This window comes from Osmia bicornis, chromosome 6 (genome assembly GCF_907164935.1).
Source record: "Osmia bicornis bicornis chromosome 6, iOsmBic2.1, whole genome shotgun sequence".
In the NCBI taxonomy this organism is placed as follows: domain Eukaryota; kingdom Metazoa; phylum Arthropoda; class Insecta; order Hymenoptera; family Megachilidae; genus Osmia; species Osmia bicornis.
Genome location: NC_060221.1, coordinates 6,202,086 through 6,223,254, shown reverse-complemented (window position 1 = coordinate 6,223,254; position 21,169 = coordinate 6,202,086). Strand labels below are relative to the sequence as shown.

Sequence of the window (21,169 nt, the reverse complement as noted above, 5' to 3'; positions counted from 1 at the left end):
ATAAATCAATGCAGGTGAGTCCGATCCACCATTTTCTTGACCGTTGACAGACAAAAATTTCAATATTTTATAACTTTTTGACGATTTAGATAATATAAGGACCAGACTAATGTTCTTTAGGGCCTCCTGAACACGTCCCACAAATTTCTTTGCATTCTGTTTAGAAATGACGAGGTAATTTGAGAATTCGCGTCTAGGGATTTTTTTAAGGTCTGTCGGTAAAGTTTTCAACGCTATAATTTTTATTTCTATAAATCATACAGAAATTAAAATCAATTATATATCACAACCAGCCAGTGTTTCTTATATAACAATCATAAAAGAACCCATTCATAATTTTTAAATATCAAAAATATCAATAATACAGTTGTACCTATTTTACAGATACATATTTCAATTGATTTTATGAATCTTAATCAACCTAATAACTTTATTTTATATATTTAGTTACGTAGTACAAAAGAATTGTAAAGAACTACATACGCTTTTTATATTTTCGCGCTACGGAGTAGCGTCCGTAGTACATTGCACTTCCTGTCAGGTGGCGATACTATGAAAACGCAGACGCCACCAGTGTTCGTACGCCTCGAGTCCGGTGAATACATTTTCTCGGCTTTCCCGTGTCACGGTGTCGCGAGCGCGTCTGTCGTCGACGCTCGCGGTGTCCGTCGTTTTTTATCTAATCGCTCGAGGAAAATTCGATTCCGCGAGGGTGTTAGTACCGGTCGCGAGTGATCGGTCGAAGTGTGCGTGGCGTGCACGAGATCGAAAGGGTCGTCCAGGTCTTTCGTGGAGCGAAGAAGACGAGCGACGAAGGCAGTCAACGGTGAGAGACGAGTACGAGAAGAGAGAGAGAGAGAAAAACGGCGTGGAGCGAGAGGCCACAAGCGAGGAGAGACGACCAGAGTGAAAGAGAACAGAACGAAAGAGAGAAGAGGCTAGAAGTGTGTCGGGCCACTATACACCGAGAAAGGAGCAGGGAAATCTTGCTTTTCCTCTTCGTACTGTTGGATCGAAGGGCAGAGGGGTGGGCTACTCGTGGGTGGGGTGCCGAAAAGTGAAGAGACAGTTCGAAAAGGAAGAAGTAGAATCCGCGAAGGGTGTACGACGGATCGTGTGGATTTCTTGTGCGAGGGAAGAGTATCGTGCCCATAAAACGAGAGTGCGAGAAAGAGATAGTGCTGTGCCGTGTAAACATACATCCCATTGCCGTAAGTGCGTGCGCGAGTGGCAATCAGCGACGACTTAACATCGTCGTCGACGTCGTCGTTGACCGTCGTCGAGATTGTGCGAGGTATCTCTTTGTGACAACTAACGCGTCGAAGTCCAAGAAAACGTAAAAACGTAAAAAAAAGAAAAGGAACACGGAAACAGGTCCGAGATTGCGTATTAAATCGTCCGTATATATGACACGCTTATGAGGCTTGATCACAAATGACAGTCCATCGGACGAGAGGGCAAGTCGAGTGCTGGCTGGATTCGTCTGTCTAGCGGGCAAAACGGTAAGTACGCGTATTTCACTGAACGGTACATTTAGTGGACTCTCCTGTAAAAATGGCCTCTGACGTGTCTTCTTTTTCTTCACCTTGCATCAACTTCCGTTTGCTTGCTTTCACAAGATCCATATCCGTACCTCACCTTTGACCGGATCATTTTTTCTTCATTTCTTGGTTAACCAAAAAATGATTCGGAAATTGTCTACCATGCGACGGACTCGAGTGTCAGCCGATATGTGATTCGTTTATAAACATTCGCGACCTACCCTGCACGATACAGCGCGCTGCCTGCATGCGATAAATGCGTGAATGACAGAACTCCATCTGTGCGCGTGCATCTATCGTCATCCGAACACCCGTTACGTTTCAAGAAAAATATCCTTTTTGCCTCCTGGCAAGACAGCTATTCCGCCATATTTATTTCCCACGGGTGCATAACCCGTCGCGACCTTGAAACGCAACTATTAAATAAATAAACGTTGGACTTACGAATATTCAACGTTTTCTATGCAATATGCACGTCACGTGCGGGAATCGGTAGAACAGTCGTATGCTTCCTACGATATAATCATACATGTGTGTTTTCTAATATGTAGGTTACAGAGGTGTGTCTCCTTTTCATTGCAAAAATAAAGAAAGAAGAAAAAAAAACGATGAGAATCTCGAACGATGGAGCTTAGAATAGTCGTGAAAGTATTTGCTGCAAGTCATCGCACGGAAACTAGTACAAAATCGCATGTCCGGTCTCTTTTTCCAAGCGCAATTAACGCGGCTTGAGAAACGAGCTGGGCAGCCTGTATAATTCATTAACATTCCAAGCAAAACGTTCTGTAAAAATAAAAAGAAGAAGAAAAAAAAGAGAAAGAGGCGAGGTCCTCGATATTTCGATGGGCAGGTTAACGAACCGGGAGCTCTCTGAAATGTTAATGTCTTATTACGTCACGTACGTTTACCGTGGTCAGAGAAAGGGGTCAAAGAGACGAAAGGAAAGGGAGGAGGAAAAGAAGTGCGAGACGACTAAAAATGGCGTGGAACGGTATACCATCGTCTCACGGATACAGATTACAGAGTCTCTCTACTTCGATCGTCCTTCTTCTCTCCTCTCTCTCTCTCTCTCTCTCCGGATGTCGTGGAATGCACGCATGCACTTCGTCGCATTGCACCCGTGAAATTGTCTCACCCGAGCGCCATGGTCGCGACCAAAGAAACGTTCTAATCGTTCCTAATTGTCCACGCCACGAGGACGGAACGCCGAAGAGTATCGGTGGACGTTTCATCCAGCTTGGCTTGGGTTTCTTATTACGCTGCATTCACAACAGGTGAACTGTATTCACCGTCGGTGTGAACACCTTTGCAACAATGTTCACTGAAGAACTGGTGCACTCGAGTGCAACGGTTGCTTCTTTTGGCTGAGGCTAAAGATAAAAGGAGGAACCTCTTACCATTCTATTCCTGTTCTAGGAAAATCTAGGAAAAACATACACTTTTATATTTCTGTTTAACCCTTTGCCCTATAATATCAAGTGACGTTCGTGATGCAACTTTAAATGTATCAGATTTGGCTGGTACTTTCATTATGGATGAATATTGATTATAATTCTAATTAGCCCAATCAAGGATCGTTGAATGCCATCTGTGATATTACAATTTTATTTATTTGTTTTAAAATTCAAGAAATGAATAGGTTGCATGCAAATGTACAGTACCTTGCATAGATTTCCCTAAAGAAAATGGCAATATAGAGAGATGAGGTTCTGTAATTTGTCTTCTAATTTAACAACTTAAACCAGATATTTTTCTAAGTAGTTTTGGCTGGTGTGAATGAGGTTTTAGAAACTCCAACGTACCGTACAAACGGCACCTTCCGCGTGTCAAAGACTCGAGGAGGAATCTTGGTAACGGTACGCGGGCGCGCTACCTGTTACGCAGCCGTGGTGGTGCGTTTACGTTACACATTACCATAAGTTATCGCCTCTTGAATCGTGAATTTCGAACTTGGTGCGTACACCAATTGCCGTTCTCTTCGCTTTTTACTCGCACTTGTGAAATGCCATTCTTGCGAAATTATTGTGCAACCGGTATCATCATTTCGACGCTTTTCGATGATAACAAAACGGTTCAAGGATCTTGCGACGATAATAAAATCGTCTTGGAGGATAATCGTTTAAAAATGAACGATGTTTATTTATCTTTTGTGAAATTTTTTTTCAACTACGAAGGCTCGCGTTTGAGGAATGCAACCGATAGTGTTATCACCGAGACACTTTGCGATTTGCAATCAATGATAAAGAAGAGAATCGAGGAAGCGTCGCATTATTTATAACTTTCACAGGTAAGACTCGTGTCGATACTTGGAAAGTCGTAGCGGCAATTAATTCGCTGTTCCATTACGGAAAAGTAGGCAGTGCATTATTCATTTTCCTTATTTATTACCTACGTCGTGCGAGTGTTGGCCATTTTTGCTTGTCGGATACGTCGATGGAGATGTAATTTATGGGAAACTCGGAGTCGGGAAGGGGATGCTTATCGGCGGTGTAGGTGCGCCCATTGCTCTTCGACTTTCATCAACGAAACCTGTCCTACCACCGAGAAATTACGACCTAATGAAATCCAGTACTTTTGCAACAAATTACCGTGCTTCGTTTACTCGATTTCTGTTTAATCGAGGAACCTGGAAATCAGTTTACCGTAGCAACGGAAAATTTAATCTTCCCTCGTTTAAACTGGAGCATCGCGATGAAACGCATTGACCTTTTCCAGTCGGCAGCGTAGCCTATATACGAACAATAAAATTTCCTCCACTTTTAGACCTAAATACGCGATCACGTACAGGTTGTTCCTTTCAGAGTCGCGGTTAGGGTATTACACGGGTAGATTGCTGAATAGGGGGCGTAAATGGCGTGTCCTTGCCGTGAAATTGACTATGGATCCTAATTGAATTACTCTGGATAATCCTACCTGCGATTTCGCTGGCATTGTTGGATTAAGTATCTCGCTTGCCACGTATACAAATCTAATTGAATCGCGTTCAAAATCATCTGCTTTCGATGCGTGTCTCTATATTCCAACGACGATTAATAAATTTTGTAAATTTAACCTCAGACTCGATCTTTTTCTACGGGGTCTTCCCTTCTTATTCAAAGGATCCTGCGTTCCACGGGGTCTCACTGCGTCTATTCAGGGTGTCCCCGTGTCATATGCATCCATGCAAAAACCGATACCGTGCAGTGAAAATACCGAACGGCTATTTTGTTCGTTTTTGTTCGAATCACCGATACGAGTCTGTCGTCGAGATAAATTCGTCGCGTTGTCTGCTGGCCGAGGAATGCAGCGATCCGTGTATGTACACGGCCCGTATGTACACTTCCCCGGATGTTATGCAACGCGGACGCGTCGATAACACAGTTTCCGTGAGAGGACGCGTGTCGTTTCGTCATGGTGTTCGAGGGGACATCGTAAAACTTTTATCTCGGATTGATAGGCGCACTAGAGACTCGTTATTACGACGAGGAAGCAGGTCGACGGACGTGTCACCAGCAGGTGGATGCCGTCGGCCTGTAAGTTGTTATCGACAAAACGTCGCGTCCGATCAATCGTAACGAGATATTTCGACTAATCGATGGATTGTGGGTATTTTTCACGCCTACAAATGGAACGCGTAAGAGCTAGTTAATAGCTTCGTATTCGTTTCTGTACATACCATAAACACGTGGGCATTCGGTTGCAATGGAAATATTTAAACGTGGGTGTTATTATTTCTGATGGTCGGACGAAAAATGTCCATTGTATGCCTGCTATTTTGAATCACAAACCCCCTTTGTAAGGGACGATTATAGCGGGTCGGAGTACTCGGTGATCTTTTCATGGTGACTGGCTAAGTCAGACATAATAGCCAAAGGGTTAAACGAGCTATTCCCCAATAAGTGGATCAGTCTTAGGGGTCCAATTGCCGAAGTTAAATTTACCAGGTACTACCTAAAGTCCTTAATTTATAACGCAGAAATACTTAACGTTCACTTACTTCGACTGTGTTGGAGAAGTCGTTCCGGTTAACTCCCAAGGTAGCCTGCATATAGGTGATAGTACGAGCTCCGGAATATCGGCCGCTCGATAGATACAAGTAACCACCGATGAACGCGATAAAATTAATTAGGTATACGGTAATAGAGAGCTCTATAAGATCCCCTCGGGTCTGTCAAAGGGAGGAGAGAAACGTAGATGAGATTAAAGGAGGCACGCTCTACTGGATCTTGTTTCGATATTGCTGCACATTGCAGGGACGACGTAATGGCACGTGCAATTTTGGTCATCATATCCTCTCGCTCGTAATTAATGCTTAATCGAAAGTGTTAAGGAAAAAAGGCGATTCCTGTGAGAATTTAAGACTGAACCTTTGAATTTTTAGTAACGAAGTCTAATATTAGATATTCTCTGAAAGATATTCTTCCCTTGGAAAGAAGACTTGGGTTATAGATACTCTTTCACACACTATGATCCTAAACAATATATCAATTACACAAGAAGGCAATAGCCATGAAACCTTTTTCCACGTGTAGGAATCTGAGGAAAGTAGGGACTAGGTCAGACTTGTGTCCGGACCTTCATGTTTATACTTGGCTACTTTATCCATTACACCATCGCAGTCCATTGACATTTCAAAATTCTTGTCATTAGATTTGGAGGTCCCGAATCCCATGCGCACTTGGGTGCAATTTAGGTTCAGGGAGAGCCTAACTCAGTTACTTCCTTCTAAATAAAAAAATTCTACATTGCATTTGAGAATATGCTGCACTCTAAATTCTAAGACTCAGAATGAGCATCGTTTCCTTTTACAAAATTGAAAATCTCCTGATGGAGTCCGTTTACCCCTAAAGGTATGATGGTTTTCCTTACACCTGAAGGTGTCTAATAGTGCTATGGGGCTGAACAGTTTTTTTATAAAAAGTTCTGTTATTATGTGTTGGTGAACTTACCTGAGGATCTACAATTTTTATCTACCAAACACCATAGAAACATAGAGACTCATCATTCTTGATCACGTGAAGCAGAGATCGCCTGAACCAAGGGACCAGTGTATTTTAATCGAGACGAACGTTTGTCTGGCTGTTGTACCTAGATGGCTGGTAGAAATACGCGTCGTGACAGAGCAACTCGACCAAAAATAATGGGCGACCAACTTTGTAACCTAGACTGGCCTCGACTGTAGATGGACCAGATACACCATGCTCGCTTTTCTTAGAATCTTAACTTTTGTCTACACGCTTGCTCGATCAGACGCTACGAAGTTGGCTTTTTGAACACGTGCTCCTGTATAATTATGTATACCATTAATTGATAAGAAACGTGCATTATGTTAATATTCGATCGCACTCCGTGGTATCATTAATCATCAATCACTTATGTAAAATCAGTCACGTGTATCTCTCGATGAACAGTTCATCCATTTACGTCATTATTCTGTGGACAGGTAAACATGATTGTTAAACGTTGAATCGATGGACGAAGTGCTGTTCAATAGGAAAAAAATATATTTACTTGTTACACGTGTAGTTATGTAAGATGCACACGGTGAGGATCATGGAACCGTATCGTTAAGTTACGAAAGATCGTACGATGGCGGTGTACGCTTATAGTAATTCCAACTAACTTGTTTTCGGTAGAAAATTTTATAAGATTGATTAGATTAACTTCTACTGTCACTTCGGCCCGCGTATGCTATTATTATTTGAAATTTTCAAGACTTAGAATTTTGAATAAAATTCGAGATCGAATTGCTTGAAAATTTCGTCAAAGTCGATTTATGAAGAAAATAAGAATTTGGTAGAATTTTTCAGTTCTACGAAAATATTCTCTAAGTACATTACGTTCGATTCAATAATTTTCGGGGAACAGAGAGGATCATCGCTTTGTGATTGTTACTGTCCGCATAAATTTTCCGCACACCGTGTTACGCGTTTAATTTTAACTGTTGCACGAGCGCCCAACATCGACCGATCTTATTCACGTCTTTGTACGTTCCTTTCATACTTCCGTGCACTTCAAAGAAACGTATTTTTGAGTCAGTTCCGTTTGAATATCAACCAGAATAATAAATACCATCCACCGTCATTCTAAGACGACTGTACAGAACGTGTCTCGTGATTAAAGTACAATTTTATAATCATGACTCCCGATGAAATATAGACAAGTGTTTCGTCTGGTCGCTTCTCTTCCGTCTGGTCGATTTAGGTTAAGTTCGAATCAAATTTAAAGTTAAATTTGAGCTGGATTGTAAATCTCTATCTTATCAGTTTGTTCCTTTACATCAAAATATAATTTAATTATTAATTTAAAAATTAGATTTGTTTAATTATTTCGTCTAAACCCACGAATTCCCGAAGTTGAGATTTGGTATTTGAAGTTAAGTTAGGTTAGTGCCCACTAAAGGTAGGGAAACTGCGATGGAGTTCTTCAAATTCTCCGAGCTCCCCCGCAGCGTCCGTGAAAACCTACCCTGGACGTTTTAGAGGGTAGAAATACCACTCTACCCTCTTTTTTCCGCAGGAAAGAGGGTGTCTGGAAGATTTCCTCCGTGTAAAAAAATGTTAGGAGTCAGCTGCCTTTTTCCCATAATATCCAGAAAGTTTCATTTCGATCGTCCACCAGTACCACCTGAAAAAGATTTTGGCTTCAAAATTTTGCCAAAAATATAATACGGATGATTGTTTCACAAGAGTCGACTGTAATTAGTAGACCTTATCATTAATTTATATAAAATTAAAAAAAGTAATCTTTCCTGAAGAGTTTTTCTCATTGTACTGTCTTCTCTTTGACGCGCATGCACGTATATGTTAGTCCTGACGTAAATGTGTTCCGTAGCGTGGCAGGTAAAAGAAACCGGAACTCGCATGACGCGCGTCTTACATCGTGAACAAATATTCGTGAAACAGACCACCATCATCATTGTTCATCGCTGTAATCACTCCTGAGACTGGCTTCACAGGCAGTGTTTAATATCTCTAGGATTTACAGGTCAGTTATTTTTACGGTACAACTGCAAGCTTTGCAATTAATATTTACCTTCAAGATAGAAATATTCGAATGTTATCGTTAACAAAGTGTTCATTGCATAAAGTTCAAAATTGTCATTTAATGAAATGAAATTTAATTAAATTTCTGTTATCTACATATTTTTTTGTTTTATTTTCATAGCTCACGTATTGTACTCCTCATAGAAATGGAATATCAGGTAAATCTTCAATTAACCCTTTGACTGCTATCGAAGTATATATACATCAGGTGAATGCAGGCGGTGCTAACTATGGACGCACATATGCCTTCACACTTTGATTTTTGTATATTTTAATCATAATCAAATAAAATTTATCAATGCATATCACTAATTACGCACCATATGTTATCAGATTATAATGATGTGATAAAACAATGGAAAAAAAAAATTGAGAAATGGCATGAAATAAAAATAAAGAAATGATAAGTGTTATTGACTTAATTCTTATTTTCTACACACAGAACGTTTACGTTTAGAGTACTCAGCAGTCAAAGGGTTAAGGAGAATATAAGGTGGGAGTGTAAATTTACTTGGATAAAATATTTCATTAATGTGTATTTCTTTAATATTGTAGGTGTATCATAATAGCTTTATCATCGGAGAAATTGAGGATTAAATTGGATTAATAACTAGCGATAAATCTTTCACGCATGGTAAATTCCATTCACCTATAGATACATTTACTAAAAAAATATACGAACGTTGTTCTGCAATAATATGGAACAATAAAAGAAAGTCGAATGAAACAGGTATTATTAGGAAGTGGTAGATAAGAAACATTTCTGAATATCAGTTTCATTAATTCGTACATCAAACATTACGGACAGGCAAGATTAGCATGACGTTCCCGCGGCGGTATCAGCAATTTGATTGATTAACGGCTCAATTCCGCCATAAGCGCGGCCATTACTGCTCGAAATCGGGAACGGTGCATTCAAATCGAGTCATCAATTATTCAAGCCTCTTTTCAACGACAGACACTCGTTCTCGTTACACGATAAGGAACCAATTTCGCGAGAAGTCGAAACAATCCACTAATTCGAATCGCAAATTGCAATCGGTACGTGACCGATTTCCATCGAACCTCTTTCAATCCGTTGAAATTTTTTCCGTTCATCGATTTTATCCGTGAATCGACGAGCCGTTTAATTATTACTTCTTTTTGATAAAAATAATCTTGACCCTGTTTTCTGGTGAACAAGGAAATAGCTTCGAAAGCAGATCGATGGATCGTGCACGATAAAGTTATTGGTGTAATTAAATAAGGATCAGGGTGGACCTAGTTTCCCAAAATACGGATTGACCTCACTTCTCATCAAATTTTATAACTCCTTATCTGCCGTATTCGGATATAAATTTCTATAGAAATCCATCAGCAATATTATTAGAAACTTGGTTCGCTTAAAAAGAAAATTCTAGTTACTGCTACGGCTAAAGCCTCCAGGCGTTTTCGGTTTTCCGGAAGCCATCACCGTTACCGGAAACGCTACTCGTTTGCCCTTATACGCGAGCACAGCGCCACGCTCATCGAACCAGTAAACGCAAGGGAAAAAGTGAGAGTATACATGACTACCTTGAGCCTGATCCCACACGCGTGTGTTCTGTGGGCGCAGACATTTATTTTCTATATATGGTGAACAATCGATTGGTCGTTGCTTACCGATGCAACGCTTGCAGCACGTGCACCTTGTTAGTGCAATCACGCTTTCGAATTGTTTTGACCGGCGATGTGCGACCACATTCTTACCATTCGTTCATGGTTTATGCTAATGGGGATGTTTATCTTAGCTGATCCCTCTTAGGATCACGGGGATCGTATCGTATCCGCAAATCTTTAAATTATCTGCTAATGTAATTATTTGCAAATTTATGCAATTCTCTATTATCTCGGTCCTAAGATTGAATATGAATTCTGTACTTCATTTTAGGTTTATTTAAGTTTTAGATTTGCTAAGAATTCTAATAAATTACCTTTGATTTAACATTCGTATCGATATCATGATACTCGAGTATTCTTCTTCTGTGGCGAAAGGGTTAAAGGAGGTCCTTAATGACTGAACACGATTCGAAAGCCAAGTTTTGCTAAATGATTTAAATTAATTTTCTGATTTCAGCGACACGAGATGCATCGTAGGGTGGGGTACAGCAACTACGATGGCAAGATCGCCGGCCTCTACGACCTGGAGGAAACCCTCGGCCGCGGTCATTTCGCCGTAGTGAAGCTCGCGCGACACGTTTTCACCGGCGAGAAGGTTGCTGTGAAGGTCATCGACAAGAGCAAACTCGACGAGGTCTCGAGAGCGCACCTCTTTCAGGAGGTGAGCGTAGAGAAAAGCGCGTTGGAGGTGTTCTTTTATCCCCCGGCCGACGGCGCGACGCCCGGCATCGTCTCGTCGATACAAACCGTCGGAGACGACCCACGTATCCTTCTTACTTTTGTTCCTGTTCCCCTCGTGTGTCGCGTGAATGAGAACGAGCAGCACAAAGAGAGGACCGAGGAGGAAATGGAAACGCGTGCTAATCTTTTCCTTCCTTCCGTTTGCTCGCTCAATAACCGTGCAACCCCGCGTCTGCTTGGAAAAAAAATTCCTCCCATGATGGAGATAGTCCCATGCAATTTTCTACGTGGCGCTGTAGAATTCACCGTTAGCATATATTTTTGCACCAAGTCATTATTTAACCCTTTTGATGCCATACCTCGTTCACTCTAATGAAAGGGTTAATTAGTGTTCTGTACTATTTGTGATACAATAAATTTCTTTATATAATATTGACGTGTTAAAAGAAAATTTATAAATTTTCCCATAGTATTTTTATATTATTTTAAGTAATTTGCATTTCCTGTAACCGATTTCATCCCCTTTTCAAAATTTGCTACCATTTCGCGTGTCCTCGAGTTATATTCATCAGAAATATTTACTAAGACATCGATCTTGTCAGTATTTGAAAAAAAGAGTTCGATAACTCTTGTACAGCTTCCCACGAACATGATTTCCGACGTTCGACGTTAAATATTAACGAGCGATTACGTAAGATCCGCTCGACGACATCGCGTAGGAAAGATCTACGATCCGCTTCGAACTTGTAGATCTCGTTAAGGTCAACGAGATAATGGCACGAGAGGGAAGGAGCAAAAGGGTCGTTGACCAACCACGTTTATACGACTCCGGCATCGAACGTGTTGGTTTATCCTCTTTGTTTCTTCGTGCAGGTGAGATGCATGAAGCTGGTGCAACATCCGAACGTGGTCAGGCTTTACGAGGTGATCGACACGCAGACGAAGCTTTACCTGATCCTGGAGCTCGGTGATGGCGGTGACCTCTACGATTACATCATGAGGCACGATAGCGGCCTCAGTGAAGAGGTATTTCTATATATGATATACAGAGCGTTTCAAAAAGATTGAACAAAAATTTTAATATATGTTCATAAACGAATATTAATTGTAAAAAAATGCATTCAGTGTTCTATACGAGTGAAGAATTTTTCATAAATTTTAACAATTTTTTCACTATTAAAATTATTCCTAATAAAAATATACAAACAATCCTCTGGAAAATTATTCTAAAATCATTCAGAAAATTTATTGAATTCTCATTGATAGATACTAATTGGTTTATTGAATTCTCAGGTATTATGAAATGTCCTTCGCCTCTGGATAATACTGTCGTTCACACCTCTTTAACACTTTACCGTTAATTGTATCATTAGCTATATTATCAATTGTAACATCGATCGGAATCATTAGTCACTTACGACTTGTTCGAAAGATTACTTCATTATTCATTGAACGATCGAAAGTTGAATCATACACTGACTAATAAACCATTATTACGCATTCTGCATAGTATTTCAATTCATAAGTAGAGTGCAATTGTGAAAATTCTTTCAGTAGTTAGGTAATCGATCCACTTCCATTGATACGATCAATGTTGCAAAAATAGACTAGAAAAATTAACTAATCGATTGTTTAAGCAAAGTTTAAAAGACAGTAGTGGAGTTTTTCTAGGTGAAAAAAATATTTTCGACCCTATCTAAAAATAGTTGAAATATGTATACATATAAATATAAGGCTGCAATAAATTTGTCGTTAAGAATTTTTTTATAAATGTAGATACTTAAGTCTTAATTGTTTTTGAAAATTTTTGAGCACCCTAATATGGAGCCCAAGGAGTCCTCTTCTACTTTTTACAAAAATTCGCCATTAATATATTTTTTACTTCCTACAAAAATTATTCAAATTTATAATAATTTATTTTCCCTTCCCTCAGCACGTTAATAAATTATTTAAAAAATAATCATAGAACACAAAAGTAATTTTTCGTCCTGATCTGAAATCTTGTAATCAAATGATTAATCGCGATTAATGGAAGTTCAAGGACATACCTCTTTGTCCAAGGTTCACTGATAGGCTTTTGATCGATCGCAGGTGGCCAGAACGTACTTTCGGCAAATAGTCAGAGCCATATCGTATTGCCATCGATTGCACGTGGTGCACAGGGACCTGAAACCAGAGAATGTGGTGTTCTTCGAGAAACTCGGCACCGTGAAGCTCACCGACTTTGGATTTAGCAATAGGTTCTGTCCGGGTCAGAAGCTCGAGACTTCCTGCGGCTCTCTGGCGTACTCTGCGCCGGAAATCCTGCTCGGCGATAGTTACGATGCTCCTGCTGTCGGTAAGTACGATTAAATGGAGAGCTTGTTTGTTTTCTCATCGATTCTCCTTGATTAAACTTTATAGCAATGGTTCTCAACTAATGGTACGCGAAAGTTACATGATCTATATATACAATTTCCTTGATAAATATTTAACTTAAAGAACGTGGAAGTACTGGAAGTCTAAAGATAGAGTTAAACCTAGAACTGGCAAGATGAATAAATGAATAAAGAAATACTATATCTGATTATTATTTATACTAGATATGACTAAATATTAAATTTAACCTTTATGGCACGTTGATTCTCTAAAATAATGAAGACTAAAATGTTCAGAATTCGTGAATCATACGTTTGAAGAAATCTTCTTGATATTTACGAGTACGTATTATTTGAAATTCAGAGCAGATTCCTTTTTGCATGAATAATTTTTGAAAACAACAAAGTAGAGTACAGTTTTCTTATGGATCGCTTGTGATATCGTTGTACAGCTGGGGAAGTGGCCTTGAGTGGCCAATTGATTTGAACAGGGTATACTATATCATCATATTGGAACGTTTGAAGCTCAGAGTATCTTATTGAGCAATAGAGTTATTGCAATAAAGCCCTCCAATTATTCTAGATAGCGTGTAAAAGATAGAAACTTGTCGATTGGTATATTACAGTATGATCACGATTGTAATTTAACACTTACTGGAAGATGAAAGTCATCTTCAGCAATAAAACTGTAAATCAAAACGTACGATATTCAATCAGGATCGCATCAAATTATTTTATATTCAATGTAAATAAAAGAAAAAAATACCTTATGTATTTATATAATGATCTGATTGAAGAAACCCATTATTCCACTTTCCTTTTTCTTTTTTGCCATATCCAGATGGAGGCTTTTTAAATAAATTCGTGCAATCTGTTTCTGTTCGGCTTTTCAGATGTTTGGTCGCTAGGAGTAATTTTGTACATGCTAGTATGCGGTCAAGCGCCTTTCCAAGAGGCGAACGACAGCGAAACCCTCACCATGATAATGGACTGCAAGTATTCGATACCGCCGCATGTTTCGGACGGCTGTACACGATTAATTGCCAAAATGCTTGTCAAAGAACCCGAGGGTAGAGCGACGCTCGAGGAGATAGCCGCTGATCCTTGGCTGGCGATCGGGTCAGATTCGGATTCCATGGAAACGTTGCCCCTCGTCTCGAGGCAACAGGTCTCCGATGATCATCATAATCATATCATAACCAAAATGGTTAACGGTAACATTGCCACCAAAGAAGAAATATTGGAGTAAGTGGACATCGAAGATCGACGACTCTTAACCCTTTTGGTATAAACAAAGAAAGAAAAATATGCGAAAAAGCATTTGCAGTAATAAAATAAATTCTTATTTAACCCTTTTCTTTCCCTATAGTCCATCGTCTTTTCCGATATCACATCCCTGCCAGAAGGGTTAATTTTTAATTAATCTATGATAATTCATGCATAACACACCTGTTCGATCTGACCATAGCGCCCTCGACAAGAATGAATACAATCACATAACGGCGACGTATTTCTTGCTAGCCGAAAGGAAACTGCGGGCTCATCGTCAAGAGCAGGTGCAGAAAACTCGTCCGGAGATCCTTGAAGTCTCGCCTAGGTATGCGTCACGTCAACACAGAACTCGTCCAACCAAACTATCCGAATGTACATCGATTTATATAGACGAAACTATTCGGTTATTTTCAGCCGACAGGATGACGCGGCAACGAACTTGCGTACCGACCAAAATTCATTGAGCACGGTGAACCAATCGTTGTTGAGCGTGCCACGAACGCCCGGTGACGTTTCTCAAGTACGTATTGCACGATCTTTTTAACTAATAACAACATCCCGATCGTTTAATTATGAAACGTAACGAGTAACAAATTTTACGATCTACTTTACGACACAAAAGGTGTCTGTTCTCGTTGCAGAACATTCGAACGCGGAAGTGCAGCATCGTCCAAGAGGAGGAGGACGAGGACGACGTGTCCTCGTGTTCGGGTCGGGACGAACGAGGCAGCAACTCCGCGTTAAACTCGTTCAATCGGCGCGGTTCCAGGTCGGAGGGCAAGCTATCGCATATCCTGCAGGAGAGGCTGTCCCAGCTGCCGGAGAAACCGAGCCACAAGCCACTGTCGTCTCAGCGGAACTCCCAGAAGGACATCAACGTCGCTCCTGTAACAGATGGGAAAGAGAGACTGAAGTCTAGTCCAAAGAGTGGGAACAGCAATGATTCCTCGTCGCCTGTCCACGCGAAAACGTCGGGCAGATCTCAAACGAGCAATCAGCTCGTGGACCAAGTACCTGCAGCAACGAAGTTCGATCCTACGAGCCAGGAGAACCTAAAGAATCGACTGGACGATGGGTCGCCTAGCTGGGCTAGGAAGGGGACTAGTACAGAGAACAGGCCAAAGCCGGTGTCCGAGTGTTTGAAGTCGGTGGGACCAGTACCAGCGAATAAGTGGAGGATGGGGGCGCAGCATCGATCGTCTCTAGACTCTTCTTCGACGACAGGTTCGCCAAAATCCGCAGAAGCTAGCACGACGACCACCACAACCACTATCCTGACGGAATCGTCCACAGTGTCGATACCGCTCCGACCTTTAGGCGCGTTCGGCGACAACGTGGGTTCGTTGACGCCGAAATACAAGACCATGCCGTCGCCAGGTAGCACAAGCGCGACGTCGACACCGTTGAACGAGATCCTGGAGGACGGAGACGCGTTACCAGTGGCCAACAGCGATAGTAGCGGTGGGTCCAAGTGTCGCGTAGTCAGGAGGACGGGATACGAGCAGAGGAGAAGTAAGTTCCACAAGACGCGCACAACCTCTTGTTCGAGCTCGGACGCCAGCGACGACGACAGCGAGAGCAGGAAGAAGAGGGCGCACAAGTTCGGCGCGTCGACGGGTAAACCTATGCCTTCCAGACGCGACAGTCACGACGATTCCAGTGATTCTCAGGATCCTGGTGGAAGCGGCGGCGGCGGTGAAGGGGGTGGTGGCGGAGGGGTGGGTAACGGGGAACACACGACGGAGACACCGTCGAGCGAGACGAATCGCAAAGACAGTGGTAACAGAAGCAATACGACGACCACGACCACTACAACGACCAGCGGAAGGCACAGATGCGCGGAGAACCAAGTTATATTCGGCAGAAGGCATCGCGCGGGCAGGAGAAGAGCCGGAGAAACGCGACTGCGAGAGAGTCAGTCGTTGAACCGTATCACGGAGGTCCAAGAGGCGGAGGGTCCGTCGTCGTGTCACAATCACTGTCACGTATCCCGTAACTCGGCTGTCCTAGGGGTTCAAAGCATGTCTTCGTCGTCCTCGTCGGTGTCGCAAAGCAGCACGGGCTCTCACGGCATAGCTCAGCCCATGTCTCAGGCAGCTGCCACGGTGCAGAAGGCGAAAGGCTTTGGGGCTAGGCTTCTCCAAAGCTGGTCGCTCAGCACTGGGAAATCCTCGTTATCGCAGCCGTCGAATAAACAGAATAATTGTAGTCCGAATGGAAGGTGCGCCAAGCAGGAGGTACAAAGAGACAGGTGTCAGAGGATCGAGATCTGTTGCGACGATAAGGAGATAAACGGCAGCTCGATCAACCAGATACCGTCCAATGATAAAGAGAACCGGAACGGATCGGTGAACAGGAACGATTGCAAGAGCAGAAAAATACGTCTGCTCAGTCGCTACTTCGCCGTGCACAAGAAACTCTGCGTCCCTTTGCCGGGCCTATTCGGCAAGGGACGTCTGTACAAGGCTAGATCGTGCGGGAGCATCGCACGCGATCGCGTCAGTCCACCGTCGCCCAAGTCCGTGCTGTTCTGCGCCACGGCGGACGACAAGTGGCGGGAACGTCGTCAGTGGTGCGACGCGAAGCACCAGCATCGCGGCAGCGACGGGGACATCAATCAGAATCTCGGTCTGTCGCATTTGGTCCAGGAGACCGTGGTCGGGAAAGGTTGCGGCGCTCTGCCCACGGTCTGTCACATTCACCTCGGCGACGCGTCCAAGTGCTGCAGCCTCTGTTGATGAAAGCGCATAGAGAGTAAGTCGATGCACAAACGATGGAAGACACGGTACGATTGTGGACGAGCCGTTGTTACAGGATGGATAACGATTGCCGCCGTTTCCAGCGACGAACGCGCGGCTATCACGAAGTGCAATCTATTTTATAGTAGCGACGACCGATTCGCGGGAACACGTGGCCTCGTCGGTTATGCGGAGACCGGACATCTCCTGGACGCCATACGCGTCGCGACGATCGTCAGCCGCGACCTTTCGGCGATTAAGCGGCATGCGTCAATGGTCAATGCGTTTGATCGATCGCCTCATGTATCCCCCCTCCCTCGTGCTTCACCGTCACCATTACCTTACCCCTTCCCCGAATGATGCGTACCGACGAGAGTAAAAGGGTCAAGTCGAAAAGGAGGGCGTTATCGATCGATCTGTCGCTCTGCGGGAAGTGTATCTAGTCCGTGTGAACAAACCTATATTAAACATTACAGAGTTTATTATAATTATTATTATTAATTTTATTTTTACTATTAATATTATTAATATTATTATCACGTTTATTATTATTGACTACGATTAATATTATTGTCATTGTCTAATAGTACGACTTAGATATCGACGTGAATCGGGTGCAACAGAGTCGTAAAATCATCCGGCATCCGTGGACATTGGAATCTCATAACCATGGAGGATCTTCCTCCCCGTTACCCTTTTATTTAACAGTCCGTCTATTCCGTTCTTCTACCGGTTTGTGATTACCGTACTGATGCCACCGTAGCACGATCGTCGCTCTCGCGGATCTCGCGTGACTATGTCACGAAACACGAGCGGCACGATATTTATATGTAACGCTAATGAATTACATTTACGCGCGTATCGTTTTCGACGGAGAACATTGTTAGTGGTGCTACACGCGGATGCTCGGTGTGGCGGGAAAGAAAGCGGAAAATGAATTCAAACGACGCTCGTTAAGGGGAGGATTAGATTTGATCCTAGTGATGAATTAAAATCCACACGGTAATTGCTGGGGTTTTATAAAATAAAGATATTTAGTACAGGAGATTTAGATACCTAGTGAAAGCAGAAAAATAAAAAGAAAAACTATAGTCTCGATTGAAGAAGTCTTGAAAGTATATTACAGGCTTATATTTAAGTCTGTCATCTGTAAACTAGAAAATAAGAGATTCAACAAATTCAGCCTATACACTGAAAAAGAGAGATGCAAGGAGTAAAAAGAAAATAAGTTATAAGATACCAAAAATATCATACAGTTATATCCAGATGACATTGTGTTCTAATTAGTCTTCAGAATTCCAGCGAGCGTCGTTCCGCGATTTTCTTCTCGTCACAAGCTCGTTTCCTCTTCGTACATCGCAGCGTTAAATTGAAAGCAAGTCGCGCGCTTGCCGGCTGAGCGCGTTCCTCCATCCTCTTCGTTCATCGTCGTTCTCATCCGAGAAAAAAAAACAGCAAAGTCGTTGCTGAATTCATCTTATCGAACAAAATATCATGAGATCATAACTGACGGATGTTACACGCGTCTCCACGAAGCGAGATGAACCGTTGAATGATAATTATCCATGACAAAACACGCTTTTCTCCTTCGTCGATCGACGAAGCTTCTGAAGACTCGATCAGGATGGAGTTTCTTGGATTAACTTTGTCTGCTTCGAAGATCGAATGCGGGTCATTCGGCTGAGGTAACGCTGAGTCTAAGGGATGCATGTGCACACGTTTCGCTTTCCACCCTCCCTTTTTGTATGTACGTCACTGCGAGCGGTACAGGGGTTGAAGGTCGAAACACAAATTTATTTTTTCTATCTTGAATAAATTTAAGTATCGTTATTTAATCGTGTCACTTTCTGGTACAAATATCAGACGGAATGATTTTTCAAAATTTCTTTGTACAAATTTTGAATTGAAATTTGAAGCGAAGATTGATAGTTGAATTTTATAATAATACTTGAAGTATCGACCTTTAAATCTCAATGGTTGCCTCCTCGAAGCTGACGTTTCTTGTCCCTGAAATAGCCCAAGATCGTTGGTATGTACCTAACACGTATCAGGTGTACGAAACCCACGCGTTACTGTATGTACCGAGCCAGACGTTTATAGTGTAATACAATTTATTTATTATATACATATATACATATATATATATATATATAACCTGTTGAGAGACGATCCTTTTCTAAATCGTCACTGCCCGACGATCGTCGACCCTATTTTACTTCTCTCTCATTCTCACGTTCTTCTTTCACCTTAGTGAAAAAGTTCATCGTCGGGACGAATTGTTTGCTTCCTCGACAAAGACTGAGCAAATTGTACAATAATCACCGAGATCACTAAATCAGACCAAAAAGATAAACGAATGGTAATTCGAGCGACGCTTGTAACTTCCCTTTCAGTCGCATCGTTTACGAACGAGAAACGCGTTCTACTGATTCAACGAAGTCTCGTTCGTTGTTCGTTTCGTGTATCAACGAAAGAAACAAAGAAGTGTAAAACGGGCATTAAATGGATTTCCGTTCGATGGAAATGTTATAGGAAGAGAGCAGAAACCATGACACGCGAACATCCCTATTTTAGCTGATAAAAGCTGCGCGATACCGTTAGTGGTGTGCTTCGTTGTCGGGCATTAACCCCTTAAGAATTCACTCAATTTTCAAAGAAAACTCATCCATTAAAGGTTACTCAATTTCGGCTATAGTTCTGGATAAACGGACCCGTGTAATAATGCGAGAATGGTACAAAAAGGGGACGTCATATTTTCCTGGAACGTAATATTACGGGGTGAAATTTGATGCTGGTACGAGACTAATGGAGGTGGTCCTTAAGGGGTTAAGGGTCACCGGTGAATTCATAAGCTTGACCAATAAAATAACATTCTATCCTTGAAACGTTCTAAGGTTACACTTTCTATACGCGATTAGAAGTACCATATTTTTTTTTTTAATTTTTTAATGTACCGCCTGCAAATTGTAAGTAATCTAGCAAATTGTTGCATCAGTATCGAGTTGTTCTTGACAAATTTCCTGTATGCGAAGGACTCGTGTCCAGATGCCGATATTATCTATGGTAAATAAGAGATATTTTCGTGTTGTAAAATGAATCCACTTAGCGACATCCATGTGTTATAAAAAAAAAGAAGAATGAAAACGAAGGGATCGTCGCCATTACGAAATTTTCAAACTGATATTCTGGTTTACTAGTCCCGTTAAAGTTGTCCTGGACAATGCTATCGTATAGAGTACAATGTGCCCCATGGTGAATTTTTGTAAGTCGAAAAATACCCATTTTTTCCACCGATATGCCGTACTAACGGATGTCGTCAAACGCTCGTGTCCTCGGGTCTCAAGTGAGAACGGTTAAAAATGAAAACAGAATAATTAACATGGAAAAAGAGTATATACATAAACATATACGTATATATACATATAAGACAAGTGTCCGCTTTAGATTTCATAAATGTCGGCCCAACTTACTGCCAGCTGAATGTAACAAGACAAGAGAAACAACAAACAATAAGATCCATTTTGTGTGCACCTGACGACGATCGAGGTGTGTCGTCGTGACGTGCGCATAATTATTCATGCAATAAACTGTGTGCCCGAAACGAATAAATGAAAATGAACGAATCGGCGAGATAGTCTCTGCTGACGATGTCTAATTTCTCTTATAACGCCTCCCTTACCTTTTCTTTTCTATTTATTTAATGGTGTACGCTTGATTTACTCTAAAAGTTTTGAGAATCGGAATAAAAATAATAGGAGAAATTTATTTAGATCCAAAGCTTTGAATACATGGCGTCACAAGGTGTAATAACTCCAATTTGATTCTTAAAACTTTCAGTAATTCTTTCATTGATTCATTTATCCTCCTGAAAATTGCTCGCGGTTATTGTTCGCGCCTCAAATTGAGGAGTCGGCGAT

The 21,169-nt window shown here is 41.7% G+C and overlaps 1 protein-coding gene and 1 long non-coding RNA gene across 2 annotated transcripts; one reads left to right on the top strand and one right to left on the bottom strand.

Moving 5' to 3' along the window:
* The first annotated feature begins 590 nt into the window (after positions 1–590).
* On the top strand, positions 591–20,886 carry LOC114876857 (serine/threonine-protein kinase MARK1). The gene is made up of 8 exons (XM_029188738.2): positions 591–1,502; positions 10,662–10,865; positions 11,759–11,911; positions 12,977–13,223; positions 14,136–14,487; positions 14,711–14,839; positions 14,929–15,034; positions 15,156–20,886. Exons 2-8 carry the CDS (start codon positions 10,671–10,673, stop codon positions 17,250–17,252), a joined length of 3,279 nt encoding a protein of 1,092 aa, XP_029044571.1. The 5' UTR covers positions 591–1,502; positions 10,662–10,670; the 3' UTR covers positions 17,253–20,886.
* On the bottom strand, positions 11,824–14,166 carry LOC114876860. The gene is made up of 4 exons (XR_006829537.1): positions 14,009–14,166; positions 13,898–13,928; positions 12,934–13,051; positions 11,824–12,770 (listed from the first exon to the last, which is right to left on the bottom strand). It is a non-coding gene; the product is annotated as an uncharacterized LOC114876860 (long non-coding RNA).
* Positions 20,887–21,169: the final 283 nt, after the last annotated feature.

Coding starts and splice junctions, on each gene's coding strand:
- LOC114876857 (XM_029188738.2), top strand. CDS start 10,671: ATGCATCGTAGGGTGGGGTACAGCAACTACGATGGCAAGATCGCCGGC. Junction 11,912..12,976: donor ATAGCGGCCTCAGTGAAGAG/GTATTTCTATAT, acceptor GATCGATCGCAG/GTGGCCAGAACGTACTTTCG. Junction 14,488..14,710: donor ACCAAAGAAGAAATATTGGA/GTAAGTGGACAT, acceptor ATCTGACCATAG/CGCCCTCGACAAGAATGAAT.